The sequence below is a fragment of the Oxyura jamaicensis genome, chromosome 1 (genome assembly GCF_011077185.1).
Source record: "Oxyura jamaicensis isolate SHBP4307 breed ruddy duck chromosome 1, BPBGC_Ojam_1.0, whole genome shotgun sequence".
NCBI classification, from domain to species: domain Eukaryota; kingdom Metazoa; phylum Chordata; class Aves; order Anseriformes; family Anatidae; genus Oxyura; species Oxyura jamaicensis.
Window position 1 is genome coordinate 78,293,349 of NC_048893.1, and position 18,302 is coordinate 78,311,650.

Genomic DNA, 18,302 nt, shown 5'->3' on the forward strand with positions numbered 1-18,302 from the left:
TGAGGGGCCTGGAGAACAAGTCTTACGAGGAGCGGCTGAGGGAGCTGGGCTTGTTCAGCCTGGAGAAAAGGAGGCTCAGGAGTGACCTTATCGCTCTCTACAGGTACCTGAAGGGAGGCTGTAGCGAGGTGGGGGTTGGTCTATTCTCCCACGTGCCTGGTGACAGGACGAGGGGGAATGGGCTAAAGTTGCGCCAGGGGAGTTTTAGGTTGGATGTTAGGAAGACCTTCTTTACCGAAAGGGTTGTTAGACATTGGAACGGGCTGCCCAGGGAAGTGGTGGAGTCACCATCCCTGGAGGTCTTTAAAAGACGTTTAGATGTAGAGCTTAGGGATATGGTTTAGTGGGGACTGTTCGTGTTAGGTCAGAGGTTGGACTTGATGATCTTGAGATCTCTTCCAACCTAGAAATTCTGTGATTCTGTGATAACATAACAATGTTTTAGTTGCTGCAGAGCAGTGATTACAGTACATCAAGGACTCTTCTGCTTGTCATGCTGCCCTGCTAGCAAGGAGACTGGGGGTGCACAAGAAGCTGACCCAAACTGGCTGAAGGGAGATTCCATACAATTTGACATCATGCTCAGCAATAAAAGCTGGGATAAAGGAGGAGGAGGTGGGGGATGTTTAGAGTGATAGTGTTTGTCTTCCCAAGAAACCATTATGCATGATGAGCACTGCTTTCTGGGAAGTGACTGAATGTCTGCCCACCGATGGAAAGTAGCGAATGAATTCCTTGTTTTGCTTTGCTTGCATACGTGGCTTTTGTTTTACCTAGTAAACTCTCTTTCTCCAAACCCAATGAGTTCTTGCTCTTCTACTTTTCTGATTCTTCCCCTTATTCCACCTGGGAAGAGTGAGCAAGCAGCTATTTGGTGCTTGGCTGCCTACCAGGGTTAAACCACAACAACATGGCTTGAGAAATATTTGCCATAAAACCCAGCAATCCAGGAGTTGTCTACAATGCATATAGAAAGGTATGCTCTAAGAACCCTGGAATAATATGTTTTTTTCTCCATTGAGAAAAAGTATATTGTTCATTTCAGACGTTTTCCGTGCTTTTCCTTCTCCATGTAGTACAAGTCTGTCCCTGCACACATGCTGAACTGAGTTTTTCTTTTTCCTCTTTTTTTTTTTTTTTTTTTTTTAATAAAACAAGGAGAACAACAGTTTTTCAAATGAGTCTTTAGCTGCTGATACTACATTCTGCAGGGGAAAGTTTTGTTGTTTTTTTCGTTTGAAAGGAAGTCACCAACGCTGATGGTGACATTCACTTTTTAATCTTTAGCTTTAAAGATCTTAAGAAAAGCTGTCGTGTTGTGCTTATGGAACATTGCATCAAGCGGTTAGTATCTCAAAAGAGGATCTCTTCACCTTTAAAACTCTCACTTACACACGCCTACTACCTCCCTAGCATCTTTGTGTGTCCATAAATAAGTGCACTGTTGGCCATCAGTGTCCATGGATGGATTCTAACACCACAGCAGGTTTTTATTCGTGCAGGTCAGCAGAAGCCTGTAAATTTAATTTAATATTGTTAGTTTTCTGAGGTCTTCAAATGTTCAATGAGTCTACAGCTGTTTGAGAGGTGAGTTGCAAAAATATGGAGTGTCCTTTCTTGTGTAGATAGTTTCCCTGGTCTCTGAGTTTCAAGGCTCACATACTGCTGTATTCTGTCTTCTCTTTGTTTTCAGTGCAGCTAAGAACTCAGTAAGAACCACATGAAGTGAGGGAGGGGTGTTAGTTTGTTGGTGTTATGACATATCATGAAATTTTTGTTCTACAGTCGCAATCACGTGCATGGTAAAAAAGTGGTATTTCATGCCATGAATTCACTTGTGAGTGTGTCTGTTAGTTACTCATCGCAGGTTACAGACACTAACCACAGCCCTCCAGATGGGCACCACACATCTGGTGCAGGTATGAATCAACATACCTTGGAAACTGCAGCTGCCTTTCATTATGTGTTCCACAGCAAACATGAGCTAAAGGCTTTACATTTTGAAAGCTATATTGGACTTATTTATCTCTCTTGGTGCTAACAAAGTCTTTAATTCCAGTCTGTGCATTTTTTGTTAGAGTAGCACCTTTGATTTCAATGTTATGGTATTTTGTGGTTTGTCTTTTTTTTCCACACACAGTTCACCACACAGAGACAGTGTAAAAGCACATAAAACTGTATTAAAACCCTGGCAGCTTAGAAACTCTCCCTGACTGCCCCCAAAAGGGCCTTGGAGTGCCTTTTTCTAAAAAACTATTGTATGATTCTATGAAACGAGGTAAGAATTCAGTGTCTTACTGTGGTAAGCACAACACAGTAGAGTTAATTTTAGGGGCAATTGAAGAGATGCTATCTGAAATAGAAAGGGTAAAAAAAAAATGCTTAAGCAACCCTGTCTGTAAGCATGGAAAAGTAGATTTTACACATTTGCAAGGCAGCAGTTTGTATGTATGAGAATGCCTCAGCTGTTTGGCCCCACTGTCTGAGAATGCGAAACTAGAGATTCACAGTTTAGTTTGAGCTTTTTGAATATTAGCTTTCACATCAGAAGTGTTTGATATTTTATCAGATAGGACTCAGATGTCACACTGGTATTTTTTAATCAAAGTATACCTGAAGAGAAGGCTATTGAAATGTAGTCTCCTCGTTTTGCCTCCCTATTGAACAGCCACCACTGCTCTGCTTCATGACTAACACAGTCAGTGTATCAGTATCAGTGAACAAGACTCAAACATACTGTGGAAGAGTTGGTGTTCTTTGCTCCAAAAAAAATCAGATTGGACTGTGTTCATTTTTCCCTTGCACAAGTCTTTGTTAAATTAAATAAACCAACTTGTTGTTTTGACTATAAGAAAGTATCCAGCAGAGAAGGAACAAGGATGTGCTTTTCTCTTCTCTAGGAGAGCCACCTGTCTAAGGTTTGGTAACTCACCTCTCCATTTGGAGGAGGAGATCTTTTTCTACTCACTGCAGCTGTAATACAAAAACAAAGTTCACACACACAACTTCACTTAAGAGTCTGGAAATATACAAATAAATGGGATACAGTCTGCCATAAGAATCATGTCTTTCATTTGGGTGAACTTGTGCATAAAAGGGTTTACAAGGCACTTCAGTGGGTATTTGAGGTAGACAGAGGACAGCTGAGCTTCTTTGTATGAACAAGAGGAATTCAGAGGTCCCCCTAGCCCCTCAGTATTGTTACGGGACATAAAACTTGTAGAGCAGAAATTATGCACTCCAATAGTGAAAAGAGCATTTGCAAGAATACGAAATTCATTGTTTGATTTGTACAATAGATCTGAGGTGCCACCTGTGGGGCTTGGTATGTTCAGAAGCATCTGGTGTAAATAGGAATGTACTAAAGGCAAGGTGAGCCAGGAGCAGAGGACAAACCTTGCACAGGCAATGCTCTCATCAACCAGGCACAGTCCCATGAGGGCTGAAAACAGCAGGTAGAGCAGGGTGCTGATAACAGTGTCCTTCAATGTCCCAGGCAAAGCAAGTGATGAGGCAGGTCCAGGATCCACTCAGGGAATCCAGTCAGGAGCAACAGGGCCAGAGACATGGCTAGAGACAAGACTATAATGTGGGTGTAGAGTTCATCCAGCAAGCAGGGACAAAGGACTGGAGACAAATTAGAACATTCTTAGAAGGAGGGATCCAGGAGACAAGATATCAACAACAAAGGTTCAAGATCAATCCAAGAAATGAGGCAGGAAGGCAAGACTGGAGACACTACATCTATGACATAGCCCAGGCAGAGACTGACCCCAGGCCTGAGACTGAATCCTCTTGGGCCCATGGGAAGGAGATCTGGGTGGGAGTCTCAGGAGAAGCTGTCAGGACCCTTAGGGCCTATAAGTGCCCTCAGGGCCCTGTAAATACCCAAGTGGAGGTACATGATTTGCAAACAGGAGGAAAGCAGTTTTATTACACCTCCACTTCCACTTTTCCCTATACGTTTGTTGTTTTTTTGGTGGTGTTGTTTTAATTTCCATGTTTACACATTATTTGCTTTCCTCATTGTTGAACATGAGTCACTGGAAATATTTCAACAGTGGTGCAAGTATTTGCACTCTGACTGGTTACTCATTTCAAAGACATATGCTAGCTAGAAATCTAGAGTAATTGTTACTCTTATTAGACTAAGGTATTTGTAAAAATTGGAACAAGTTACTTGCGTGACTTCTTTGAAATCTATTCATGACATTTTTTCATTTTTTTTTTTCTAATATATATTAATCTAAAAAAGACAGTAAGATTGCTCATAGCATTTTTTCATTGTAGGTCCAGAAATAGTGTGTGTCCCTGAAAATCAAGTGACCAAGCATCTTATTTACGGACTGCATCAATAGTCATTAATTTCACTAAACTTTAGCTTCAATATCTAATCACATCTCTCAGGCAGTAATTAGAGTTCCATGTCAAAGAATTCGCAACATAAAGGGACAAAATGTAGGAGGAAAGGCAGGCCACCATCTTCATTTCCTTGCTACTGTTCCTCTGCAATCTTGTCTTATGGTCCAAATCTCTTCCTTAGCTCAGAGCTTTGTTTCAGGTCACAGGGTTCAACAGAAGAAGATGGGAGCCATCAGACTATTAGCCACAAGTGTTACGGGTCACTTGTGCTTGGTCCAGTACCTCTACACCCAGCAGCCATGCAGGTTGGCTCTGAATAAGTATGAGACGCTGTCTAGTAAAATCATTTTCTTCCAGCCCTTCAGAAAACACCAAAATATTGAAACCCAAATAAAATGTGCCTCAGCAAAGTCTGCCTCAGGGATGTATACAAAAGCAGTGGCCTCCAGCACAGTCTTCAGCCCTCACAGATGGCATCTTTCTTGCATTTCATACAGTTCGTGCACACAGTGCTCATCCTCACATATCTCTTATCCCATCTTTTCCTAGAGAGAGCTGCTGCTGATGTCTGTCCATGGGAATGCTCAGCACTCCCAGAGCCACACATGCTGACTCACAGTCCTGTTGCATGACCTTCACGCTAATGCTTGGCAACTTCTGAGTTCCCTGATTTTATCAGACATGGCCTTAGTGAGCACAGAATGGCAGAATTCAAATTTCTGCACAAGTATCATAAAATTATTTACATTGATTGACTGTTTTTTTATCAGCAAAACGGGTCTCCTGACAAAAACTCTGCCTATTGTTTGACAATTTAGCTTAGAGAGCCAACAAAGTTGCATTCTTCTTACAGATCCACTTCTTTAAAGTCTGGCAATTATCTGTTTGGATCATATTTTTTTTTCTGTAAACAGCACAGTTCTCGTCAGTCCCAATTCTGTTTGTAGCTATCCTGATGAGAGAACAAAAAGGATATAATGACTTGTCAGCTTTAAATTCAGTACTGGTTAAAAATACTGGTAATATACTGGGTCAGGGTATTGGGGAAAGCACATTCAGTGACATGCTGAAGGACATTTCCTCTACAACCATGCATTGGGATAGGCACCCACAATCAATCCTTCTGGCCACTGAAGGATTGATTCTCATGAAAATTAGTGTAAGAAATGTGAGAAAATCTCTGCATGTAGTCATGATGATGAACTGCAATGTAATGTAATAGTGAGATGCAGGAGAAGGACCCTTCAGTGGTATGAATCCGAGCATCAACTCTATGTGACAGACATCACATTCAGAGGAGGTGGTATGCACAGTATACACACTGAGAGTTTGGTGATGGTGATTTTAATAAAAGTGTGTAACAATGTCCCTTTGTATTCATATACACAAAAACTGTGACTGTGGTTGGTCTTGCAGGCAGAGGACAAATCTTTTTCCAGAGGTGCCCAGCAGGATCTGTTTAAACTGGTGGTGAAAGTGATCCAAAATAGGTGCCTGAGACTGCAGGACTAGATTTATACTTTAGTAAAAGAGCTTGGGCTCAGAGTTATATTTCCATGCAGAGTAATACACCTTTGCTTTTGCCAAAGATGCCTTCCCCTTCAAACCCGCAACCAGTAATCACCTGCTTTCTTTTACTCTGGGATCTTCAAGCAAATTTTGTTGTTTCTTCTCATCTTCCACCTTTGACCCAATCCAGATATATTTGGTATCTTTCTCTTTATTATCTATAAATTCCTGTGGAACAAGCAGAAATATATTATCCAACAAGAGAGTTTTTCTGCTGTGTTCAGGTCCCTGTCCTGTCTCATACACAGCTTTCGACGTAGTCCCTCACATAAAGGGAAAGGGCAGGGATCCAGCTACTGCAAAGCAGCCCATTACAGTGGCTTATACACATGACCACTCATAGAGATTTGATTTAGGCTGATGCTCAGACCAACTAGCTTCTTGCCAGGTGTCAAAAAAAGCCCTCAACAACTGGAAATGACCTCAGTGATGTTTCACACTCTAGTGAGCCAGACTGAAAAGCTTTAAAGGTAAAGTCTTGTTCCTCAGAGAACAACAAGTTTCTCAGAAGAGCCATGACCTGCCATATTCACATTTCCAAATAAAAATGGGACGGAGGTTTGACTGTTTGAATTTCCATTCAGTAGTCAAATCAAACCTCTCTTCCCAGAGCCAAGAATTGGAGATGAGTGGGAAACCCCAGCATTGCCTCCTCCCAGTCAAAACTGTGGTGGTTTCCACACTTGCTCCTCTTGTGCTTCTCTCTATTTCTTCTCTTGACCCTCTCTGAAATGAAGTCCTGTCCATAGGGAGTCAGATGCTCTGCACCTGATAAGGCTCTTGCTTGGCTGTGTCTACACTTGATATTTGGACAGCATTTGGAGGTTCACCTGGTGAAATGTTTGGCTAAGGTAGATGCTTGTCGTGCATTTTTTAGGGCTGCTGCAAGACTTACCATCTCAATTTCATCTTCAATGACAAGAAGCCGGGATTTCTTAGCTAGACAGTTTCTTTGGCTGTCATCCCAGCTTACAGCCTCCTCAGAGAAGTAGTAACACCTTCCTCTGTGTAGTTGCCACCCTGGCGGACACAGCTCACATGTTTCTGTAGATGGAGAGATGGAAACATTATCTCACACCATTACTTGTTCCAGTTGCCCTGTAGCATTTTATGTTCATGTGCCATGCTGGCTGGTCCAAAAGCAGTCAACCTCCACTCCAAAACATGGGTTCACTGGCAGCGGAAGGTTGTGAGGTTTGAAGGCTCCTCTGTTACTCCTGTTCTCAGCTTCCCAAACCCTTGCCTTGATGCTATGCACTTGTGCATTCCCACTGCACAACTCCTCGCTCTCCCCTCCCTGATGGATATGCCAGGTAGAGAGCACAGGGAGGACCTAGAGGGCTGCAAAGACATTCATCCCCCTCTTGCAGTCCTTGTGAAGAGATACCATGCTATATGACACGATACAGAGTGTGTAGATTTTACATATGAGGTGACTGAAAACCACAGATACTTTATTGAGGTCCAAACTATGTCCATCAAGCTGAAGAAAGAATTCGAGTGAATTAAGATGAATGCTGTTATTCCCAGATACACTCTCGGTTTCACTCACAGCATCTGTGAGGAACATCCCTCACATTTTCTGTCCTGGCTTCCTTTAATATTTCAAAGTAACAGAGTCCATATATTTTTTTTCTCATTACAATCAACAATCAGAAATGCACTAATGTTTACTAATAAATAGTAGATCCATGGTGAAAGACCAGTAAGGTCTTCCCCTGCATGATTCTTGCAAAAGGGTAGGAAAGCTAAATCCTACCTACTCTTTGCAAGCAGTTATTGTCTGGAAAGTGTCCGCTAGGAGTCAGGGAGGCTATGATAGATGACATTTCAGACAAAAGCCTTTGACAGAAAGAAAGGTCAAAGAAAGTACTGAAAATTATATATACCAAAAAAGAGCAAAACTGACATCATTAAAATGTTAGTTTAGATCCTGTCACCACTTCTTCTATGGAGGAACACCGTGCTCCCCTGGTAGTACCAGTGACTTCCCATAAATTGCGGGCTGTCATAGAAATGGGAACAGAGACAATAAAAGTGTGTACACAGCACATCTTTCATAGTGTGAAAGGACTAACTTTCCTCACCTTCTCCATCTTCACATAGTTCCTCCATTAGCCATTTCAGGAGCACCACCGGGACTGTTTTCTCTGAAGAAACGTGATTGTCAGTGCTATTTAGACCATACTGGGACAAAATTTCTGATTTTTCTGCTCTGCCTTCTAAAACTTGAAGAAACAAAATAAGATAAAAATAGAGATAGAGATTATGATTAACAACAGGGTCAAGGAAATACAGTCTTTGTATCCAGTGTTATACCGTGACTGTGAGATGTGTGTGTATATGCATGTGGAGGGGTATGAACACTCAGTTGTATGTTCAGTGAGTATAACTGCCTGGCAAAGGGTGTAGCTGCTGAAAGATATGGTGAGTACAAGAAATGAAAATAGGTTTATGCCACATTTGATAACTGGATGTATAAAGAATAAACGATATTTTGGTAGGATTTTTTGTTGGGGAAGTATGTGTTTTTTTGTTTGTTTGTTTGTTTTTTTTCTGAAAGTTTTGTTTTTCTGAAGTTTTTCAAGGGTGTTTTCTCTTAGGAAATTAAGATATTCTCTGGAACTTAAATAAAGTTAATATATATAATAAATATATAATAAATTAATATATTCTCTGGAGCTAGTTCTTAAATAGCTAGAACATGGTCTGGGCTGTGATATTACTAGTACCAGGGTGTCTGATTAAATGAAACAACCTGAAGTCTTTTTTTTTTTTTTTTTCCCTTTTTTTTAATTATTTGTTCAAACCCACAAAGTAATTAAGAGGAATAGACTCAAAGTAGCACCATGGATGCAGCTTTTAACTTGTAATTCAGGAAGGTCAGATGCTCTGATTATCCTAGTGATTTGAAGACTGCCTCTACAGCCTTTCAGCATTATTGATGATGAGGTAGACTGCAGCAATTCCCCTTCTTCTGTGCTCTGTATATTATATGTCAGGTAGCAAATCTTGCCTTTGGAACACTACAATTATTTTCCTGTATCTGTGTATAACTTGACACCTTTGATGAAATGCTAAGGGAAGTTTTTTTTGGTATCACTCTTTTTGTGAGGTTTAACCATGCCTATAATCAAGAGATGAAACAGATGGTAGAATTTACTCACATTGCTTTGCTAGCACAGCCATGGTGACCAGCAGAATGAGCACAAGAAATCCCAGGGCCAGTGCCACGTAGAACCAGGCTGAGCGCTGCCATTTGCAGCCTGGGAAGACAAGGGGAAGAGTGGCTTAAGAAATTTGCATTACAAAAGTTAGCACTGCCTTCATGTATGACTGTTTCTAATGTGGAAACAACAGAGAAATCATCTAAAATAACTCTGCTGTTTGGAGTATGTAGGGACATTTTACTTATCAACAATTTGCATCTGTTTTGTGTAGGTTAAAGTGAAGTTGAAAGATCCTGTTGTCAGAAAAAGCAAATGATTTTCAACCAGTTATTCCATTAAGAATTCTCTTTTTCTCTTTTGAGATAATTTTTCAAGCCTTGCCTCTTCCCAGCCACCCACTCACACCCTGCAAAGCCCTGCAGAGCGATTCCAGGGAGATGTAAGGAATGATCCTTGGTATGCTCTCTGGCCATGCTCTCCTTTGTAAAAACACTGGCCATGTGGCTGAAAGCTAACTTGCCTGAACTCACATAAAAGGCAAAGATCCCACACTGACCCCACAGCACAGAGAAATACAGTTGGTCAAGCATCTCTCCAGCCATTTGACATTCATCAGTTTCTGAGAGTGTAATACCCAGGAAAAGGCAGGACCCGTGGAAATTTGGGGTCAAGGTGTCATTTCCACAACCCACAGAGTTATGCTTTCATAACTACTCTTTTTCTGATCTTTCCAGGGTGAGATGAGAAACCGCCCCGTTCTCCAACTGCCTGAGATGTATTTGCAATGTTCCCTCTTAGCTCACAGAGCTCCATGGGTCTGGCCTTGTTTTGCAAATGTCCTTCAGTAGAGAGGGTAACAACCCTCAGGGCACAGACTGCAAGTAGAGAGCTGGGACTGCAAATAGTGATCTGGGTATTTGGCTACTTCCCAAGCCCCCCTACAGCTGCTCCTGCACAGATACAGGTGAGTCTGTACTTATAGGAGGGTTCTTCAAACAATGCAGAATTTTACTTTCCTTTACTAAATTTTTAATACAGGGCACAAAGGCACTGAAAATATTTTTTACATCTTTTTCAATATCACTTTTTCAGGATAATCTGAAAAGCCAGTGAAAAGAAACGTGACCATATGAAATGAGAAATCAATTCCTCACTGGGAGACTGTATGTAAAGACTCTTGATAACAGGTTTTACTGTTGAGTAATAGGAAAGACTAAACTATAATTAGTAACCGACAACCAAACAAAATAGTACAATACCAGAAACGGAAATCTCTGATCTGCTGCACCCTTTGGGTTTCGTCTTCATGCGCAGTTCAGCATATGTGATCATGTTTCCTGTAAGGAGTAGGGAAATGCTAACATTTGTGGTTGAATGAGCCATTAAGTGTAGAAAGAAGAAAGAATTATACAGGAAATGGAGTCCATATAAAAAGGGACATAAGGGAAGTGCATTTCCAGAGCTGCTGGTTCAGCTTTTTTTTTTTTAAAGAAACAACAGGCACGATGATGACTTATCATTTCCTGCTGCTGTCAGGAAGTAACTAAAAGCCTCCTCCATAATCTTTGCTTGAACTAATTGGTTGCTGTATGGCTGGACCAGGAGGCAGCCAGGCTGAAATTTCATTAAGACCTGGGTACCAGCCATAGAAATCTTCCCAGTGTTGCCAAACCATCTCAAGAGGTACCAGAGAGACTTAGTGGGCAGCAGAGCTGTGATTGCTTTGCAAAGCAGGTGGACCACAAAGGGAAAATTGCAATTCACAGAAGTACTTCTGCAGCAAGGTGGTTCTGGGGAGCATTCATGGCCTGTGAATCTTTATGCTAGAGTATTATGTGAAGCCTGTATTAGCAGTGGGATGGACCTGCTGATTTAAGGCACCCCTTTCCAAATGCGCATTGCCAAAACAAAGGAAGAAAAGCAATAAAAATAGAATGGTATGAGTTAGATGCACATGATTTCACTACTGAGCACATTTTCAGTTTTGCTTTCACAAGGTGTTTTGTAAGGCTACTAGCTAGTTTTATGGATGATATTTGGACCTTTGGTAAATTGATCTTTTCTCCATAAATAGTGGGTTTTAATCAAGCTGAACCAAGAATAAGCTTCTGTGCTACATCCTTGGTTTCTAATCATTGGGTTTTTAAGAATTACTTTGTGTTATACATAGTCTCACTGATCAGGGAAGAACTTAGCAGAAAGAAATGAAGAGAGTTTCACTGGGATGAAATGAGGTAGCATTTGATATGAATTGCTGAAATGTGGAGAGGCTTAATGAAAGAAAAATAATGAGGAGTACTGAATGTAAAATGAGGTTTATTCATAGAGGTAAGACCTCTTATATTTTAGAGAACATTGCCGAATACATTTTGCTGTTGTAATGTATTACAATTTATTGGCTCAGTGAACTACAGAAAATTTCTAAATTACATTTAACTGTACAGATAAGTAACTGTTTTCAGAAATAAATGCTTGTAAGCATTTTTCTTCTTAGAATGTAAATATTTTTCAAAGTACAGTAGTGGGGACTTCTAAACATTTAAATGCACTACCACTATAAATGGAGACACTTTTTCAAAAATAAATACTTCAGAAACTCTGTTACTATTGCTAAATATTTTCTCTCCCAAATAAATTTACTTTCCTTTAAAAATGTAACTAACACATTTCAAGCAGTATAAATAATTTTTAAAAAATCTTACCCATGTAATCTGAATGTTTCAAAAAAGGGATTATTTCTAGCATAGTCTGTATTGGCACATGACCATTTGAAGGTCAAGTCCGCAGAAGTCAGCAAATGGTTTGAAAATACCATGTAACCTGAATTTTGCCGGATGCTTACACACCCTTACCTAGTTCAGCAACAAGGAGCTCTGGTTCTAGGTGGAGACCTCTGTCACTTACTAAAACTGAAATTTCACTTCTTTTCTATATGCAAATCATCAAGTGCAGAAAGATATTTCTATTTACTGGAAGCTTCTATTTTGTGAATGTGCATATTGGGAGTGCTCCTGGCAGTTCATTCACACCAGAAAGTCAGGCTTTACAGCAATTGTGCTCTTGTTGTCGACAGGAAACCAGGTTAAATCTCAGCCAGCAGTGTGTCATTATCACACTGGTGCAAGCCACCAGCATGGTTCAGTTTGGAGAGCCCTGACTTGCAGGACAGGGAAAGTTTCTGTGCTGCTCCACTTGCTGCTGTTGTGGCCACAGCTGGAATGTTGTGTCCAGATGGGGACCACCCAGTTTAGGGAGTCTGGGGAAACTGGAAAGAGTCCAGCAGTGGGTGGATGATAAGATGGCCAGGGCATGGAGCACCTGCAAGGGGCCAAGGCGTCTATGGAGAGGCACAAGTAGCTAGGGGGCAAAATAAATGCAGCCTACAATTATTTGTAGGATAGTTAGATGATGGAATTGAGCTCCCAGTTTTCTATTACTTTTTTTTTTTTTTTTTTTTTTTTTTCTAGATGAAATACCTTGTCTGTAATCAGTTATGGGCGATAATCAGGTTGCTCTCAAACATTTCTTGAATACACTAGGAAGTGTGAACTGAGTCTTTCATTAGAAAATTGATGTATTTGTGTAACACTTTTCTATTTTTAGATGTGTTTTGAAGCACATCCAACATAGTAGCACCTGCTAGTCCACCAAAGCATGTGCACAGATAGTACCACCAACTCAACATGACCTGCTAGAGCATTCAGAGCTCTAGATCAGAGCTTGTCCTAATTCAGAGCACCTGACCAACTGCCGAAGTCCAACAGATTGTGCAATGACCTAGCGCTGACTTTCAAGTTGGAATAGGATCACAACAAAATAATTTCTATCACTCTTCTGGATGCAGCCTCACAAATTTATATCTGCAGACATGTTTTATTCCTACATTGTGGTAAACAATGTTTAAGCACTTTGTCCACACTATCGTGTTTATCCCAATAGTTTTCAATAACTGAGCTTTTCTTATCATTAGTCTGCAAACTAATGGATTCTTTGTGACTGTGTCACCCCACCAGTGATTTCTTTTTTTCTTTTAATCTTTTGTCTGTATCCTAATAAAATATACTGAATAAATAACCTTTGAGATAAGAATAGTAAATGTGAGAACTCCAAGAAACTCTGCATAATATGACCAAAACATACCCAGCTCTCACAGATAAAGAAAAGCTGAAAAAGAGTTGGGCCCTGGATCTGGAAATAGACTTTCACACCCAAATCCAACTTTTACATATTTAAAATACCTACTCAGCTACTGCAGAGCCTTGGCAGACATTCAGCCCCCAGCATGTTTATCTTTCATATGCACCATATCTTGACAGAAGCTATACTTTAGCAGGACAAATTAGCTATGCCCCTCGCCCATGCTTTTTCAGTACCTACTCCAGTAAATTACATCTAATAAAGCTCATACACAATGCAGCCAGGTGGGCATGTTTGACTTTCCAATAGCCCAGTAATTTGAGGTCTTGCCTAATGTTTGGGAAGCCACAGCCTGGAGTATTCATCTGCTGAATTTGCAGTGGTGACTCAAGCCAGCTCTCCTTCCTCCCTGGTAAAATTTTAACAGTGCCCATTTTAAAGCTGCTTCTTTTTTTGCAAGATAGCCAGATATCCCTGGCTAAGAGCAAGACTGGCGCAAGTCTGGCGAAGGGGGATTTGTGGGTAATAGGCATCATCCAGTAGACATTTCATTGTATCACAGTCAGCATAGAGCCAAAGGGAGAGCTTGTGACACTTGCCACAGACAGTCCCATCAGCTGGTGGTTAGTGTATTCACCTTGGAGCTGACACCCTCTCCATGAAAACTGGCTTCATATTCTGTCTTCAAACTGGAGAAGGCAGTTAAACTTCTTCATGTAGGGTGTGACAACGAGTGGGACATGCTAGTAGCATGTCTGGTATGCAGAAACTGTTCTGTCCAAAACAGCCTTGAGCCCAGCCCTCACTGGAGAGAGATTCTCCTAGGCAAGATTCCCCATAGGGAAAGATCTAACACCCAGAAATGGCTGACTGAGCAGCACCTTAGGTCATTGGTCCTCTCTATTGGCTGCTTTTGGCAGTTCCTAGCTCATTACGTTGGGTTTTATGGATCACAAACTCCCTCATTAGGTCTAAAGAATTGTTGAGCACCTCAGTAAGGAGCCACAACTCAGTGGGGTTCCTTAACACTAATAACTGCAGTATTTACAGTGAGTTTAAGCACGTTTCAAGAACATCTCTGTCACATTTCATGTTTGTTTGCTTGTTTTTCCCTAAATTTTTAAAAATTACAGAAAATTCTGTGGATGGATTTGCGTTTTCTCCCATTCTTCCCATGGTAGAAGCAACTCTTTTGCTTTTGATGGGCCTCTTGGGATAAAGGAATACTTTCCTATGAATTTCAGTAAAAATGTTAAAACTTCAAGGGAAGATTAAGCAGCTGAAATCATTCATTTGAATTTTCTAATGCACGATAATACACCTCAAGGTTTTGTCCACTTTAATAGCAATAACATCTATGTTAGTATATGTCAACAAAGAACTAATTGTCATTAGGGGATATTTCTAGCATATTCTAAACTTGTACTGGGGAGCTGGACTCTATGATGCTTGTGGGTCCGTTCCAACTCAGGATATTCTATGATTCTGTTCTATGATTCCGTGATGCTAGGTCTAATATTGCCTAATACTCTTTAGTGCTTCTTCCATTTGTGCAAAAGTAAGTAGAAAAGATATTGTCGATAGATTTCAGATTTTAAAAATAACAGAAATCTTAACAACACATTTAATTAAGACACACATTAGACTTGTAAATGTAAGCCCAGTTGAATAAAATGTGTTTGAATACAACCAGATATTAGGGTGAAGGAAGATGATACTGGGATCTATAAGTAGTGAAGGAAACACTATTTAAGATATTTTCTCTGTATAATTAAGACAGCACTTCTGAGACTTGTAGTAATACTGAGTATATATATTTATGATGTCCGTATTTTGTAAAGGAGATGCAATCACAGGTGAATGTACAGGAGACGATCCACAAAAATGATTGGAGTTCTTTAGAAAGCTAAATACAATGAAAGATGTAAAAACAAAGGGAGAAAGAGATGAATGAACTACTGTGGCTAGTAATTTAATGTGAGAAAATACTGAGTGCTAAAGTCTATTTAAGGTTTAACAAGAACTATCTAGAAAGTAGCAAGAACTCCCATTGGAAATTAAAGCCTGGCCAATCCAAATTCAAGATTTCCTTTAGAGTACGATCAAGGAACATGTGTGGATGTCTTCAAATCAAGATTTGACACCGGTCTCCCCTTGCAAATAAATAATATCGCCCTAGAAACTGGGCAAAATTCTGAGCGAACCCTCTGTGCTTTGCATTGTACAAGTTAGACCAGTTCAAACAGCCTCTGTGAATGTACAAATAGAAAGTGTAAGGTAGATTATTCCATTAGATATCTAATTCAAGTGAACTCATTTTTATCTTTCAGATAAAGCCTTTGCAAAAATATAAAAAACAGTTTATCATTTTTTTTACGTGTATTCAGAGCATCACCAGCATTATTAATCTTCGCTGTAAGCAGAACAACATGCTCTAAAAATGCTCATTATACAATGTTGCTAAATATATTAATTTCTGATGATCATTGAAAGCATGAAAATGTAATCTTATTATGACCACTATGCATTTTCTATTTGCTCAGGTGGTAGCAGACCTTTAATGTGATTCTGGGAAAATCAAAGAGGAAGAGCAGTAGCGTTTTAGGAGTCATTCAGTATTTCCTTCAGTGACATTGACTGCACTTTCAACTGCCACTAATTTTCTGATTAAGTTTAGTCTATTTCCATAAAAACATCACAAAATGCATTGGTCTGATTTTTTGGACTAGGTTAATTTAGTGGAGCATATCCTAACAGCTTTCAAACATAGTGTACATATTAAAAATAATGTCCTTTGTTTAAAAAGCTGCAACTTTTTTTTTTTTTTTCCTTCTTGTTTTGTTACTTAAAACGATAAAGGCCAGAACTGAGACAGAGCTCCATAGCAATACTGACCTAAGAGCAACTTTTCTGACTTGTATCTCACGAGGTTCTCTTCCACAATCTGCAACTTCTCGCCCTTCTCATGACTTCTGCACACAGCATGCTATAGCATTCTTTTAGTATCAAATGGCTAGAAAATGAAGAGAACAGAAAATAACAGAAAATAACAGAAAATAACAGAAAAGAGAGGGAGAGTGAAACAGCGGGAGAGAAAACAGTATTTGTCCAAGAGCTGATTAGATGTTTTACCTGGAACTGATGTCCGACAAGGTGTATGTGGTCTTTCCCTGGGTAGCATTGCTACATCTACATACGTGATATCGCCTGCCATTGATGAGCAAATCCCTCTGAGTTATGGAAAGAGCAGGTTTAACACAGTGGGTTGCATCCTGTATTAGCTTTGCCTGCCTCCAGAAGTATGCATATGCTGTGCTATGGCTCTGAGGAACGCTGAGAAAGCGATAAGAGGAAGGAAGTTACTTCTTTCAATACAGCTTCAAAGCCTGTTTTCAGCCACCATTCTGTCTCTTCTTGTATGATCTCTTGCCCTTCAGAATGCAGGAGAAAATGAAGAAGAAGAAGAAGAAGAAGAAGAAGAAGAAGAAGAAGAAGAAGAAGAAGAAAAACACTATTTTTATTATTATAAGATGGTCCAAACAGAGGAAAGTTTCTAGGAATACACAAAAAGGGACTTACGCAAGTACAAAAGCTCTTCTGGTTCACACAAAATAGCTAAAGCAGTACAATATAGCTTATGGATGTATTAGACTAGTGTGCGTGATCTTACATAACTTATTTACCTAAAAGGAAGATAAACAAGATATGTATCAATATAAGACATTCTGTGGCTAATGTAATTACAACCTCAGCTAGAGCTTTTAAAATGCATCTCAAATTCGAACCCGCTCAATCCACTAATTGTTTAATAACTGAATTTAGGTGATATTAACAGTGCAATACATTTAATTCAAAATAAAATTAAAACTAATACAATCAATGTCTTTTATGAAAGTGCTTGAATGCTCTTATATTGCTCTATCAGTAATTACTAGGATCAGAGTTGCTGTTCATTAAGTGGCTTGAGCTGTTCCCTGTTTGACACTAACTCCACAGTCAGAAAGTCTAAGTTGCTTTTAATTCCTTGCTCATGACCCCTGTGTTTGCTGCAGCATATTTTGATGACAATGTTTTTGTCTTCTATATTGAAAAGAAAAACCACAGATTTCAACTGAAACTTAAGGCCCTTCTATAACCTAAAAAAATGTTTCAGAACCCTGTGCACAAAGGGTCTGAAATTTCCTGTTAAGAGCTATATTATTGTTTTTGTGCTTTATTCCCACTTAGAAAATTCCTTCAGAATTCAGCACAGATAGGGTTTACAACCCAGTTAGTGTTAACTGAAAATAATATTTCTATTCTGTTACATACCCTATTCTCATTTACTATTACATTCAATGGGACTATTAGAACCTTATAGATTAAAAAAAAAAAAAAAAAAAAAAAAAAAAGTTTATTTTTGTGATCTTATATTACTGATCTTTTCCCTTTCAACTCTCAATGTTGGTAACAGTGTTAAGCACAGAAACAAAAAGGTTTAGGGAAAAAAATGAACCTTTGATAGTCATGGAAAAAATTACTCAGAAGTACTGCTCAGGTACAATTTATATGCAACATATCTGAATTGTTGTTATTCTATCAGCCACAAAGTTATCAGTATGCAGATGTGAACACTGTTAACTGGATACTGATAAGGTTTGTTTTATGAAAGCCTACATACCAACTGTATGACTGGTCCAATCATGACACAAAGCATTTGCCCTCTGATTGAATCAGTTTCCATTGCAGGCCCCTGAAGTTCTTAACATCATTTGCAGCAGGATATATATGCTCTGAAATGGAGAAAAGAAATTAAAAAAAAAAAAAGTTTTTTTTTTCTTTCCACTTTGATCCATAAAGGAGAGCTAAAAGGCCAAAGAGGTTGCATGAGCTCTCAGTCTTTCTTTCCATTATTTCATATATACCTAGGCAGTCTTTTATCACATCACTCTCTCCTAAATGATTCAAAACCATTAAGATCTAATCATGTCATGTGCAAGCATGAGTCTTTTTGAGCTAGCGGAAAAAAAACCTGTTTCTATTTTAAAGGAACATCCCTCTCCTCTCCTCTCCTCTCCTCTCCTC

At 39.6% G+C, this 18,302-nt stretch overlaps 1 protein-coding gene across 1 annotated transcript in view; it reads right to left on the minus strand.

Annotated features, from left to right (window-relative positions):
* Positions 1-1,152: 1,152 nt before the first annotated feature.
* LOC118157952 (killer cell lectin-like receptor subfamily F member 1) overlaps positions 1,153-18,302 on the minus strand; it is a 17,538-nt gene continuing 388 nt past the window's right edge. The window contains exons 2-9 of the mRNA XM_035312497.1: positions 16,818-16,921; positions 16,371-16,571; positions 10,361-10,438; positions 9,099-9,197; positions 8,019-8,159; positions 6,827-6,975; positions 5,987-6,099; positions 1,153-5,314 (exon numbers count right to left, since the gene is read on the minus strand). Of these exons, the coding sequence (XP_035168388.1) occupies positions 5,182-5,314; positions 5,987-6,099; positions 6,827-6,975; positions 8,019-8,159; positions 9,099-9,197; positions 10,361-10,438; positions 16,371-16,452 (795 nt within the window). The 5' untranslated portion in view covers positions 16,453-16,571; positions 16,818-16,921 and the 3' untranslated portion in view covers positions 1,153-5,181. The remainder of the gene's footprint in view (positions 5,315-5,986; positions 6,100-6,826; positions 6,976-8,018; positions 8,160-9,098; positions 9,198-10,360; positions 10,439-16,370; positions 16,572-16,817; positions 16,922-18,302) is intronic.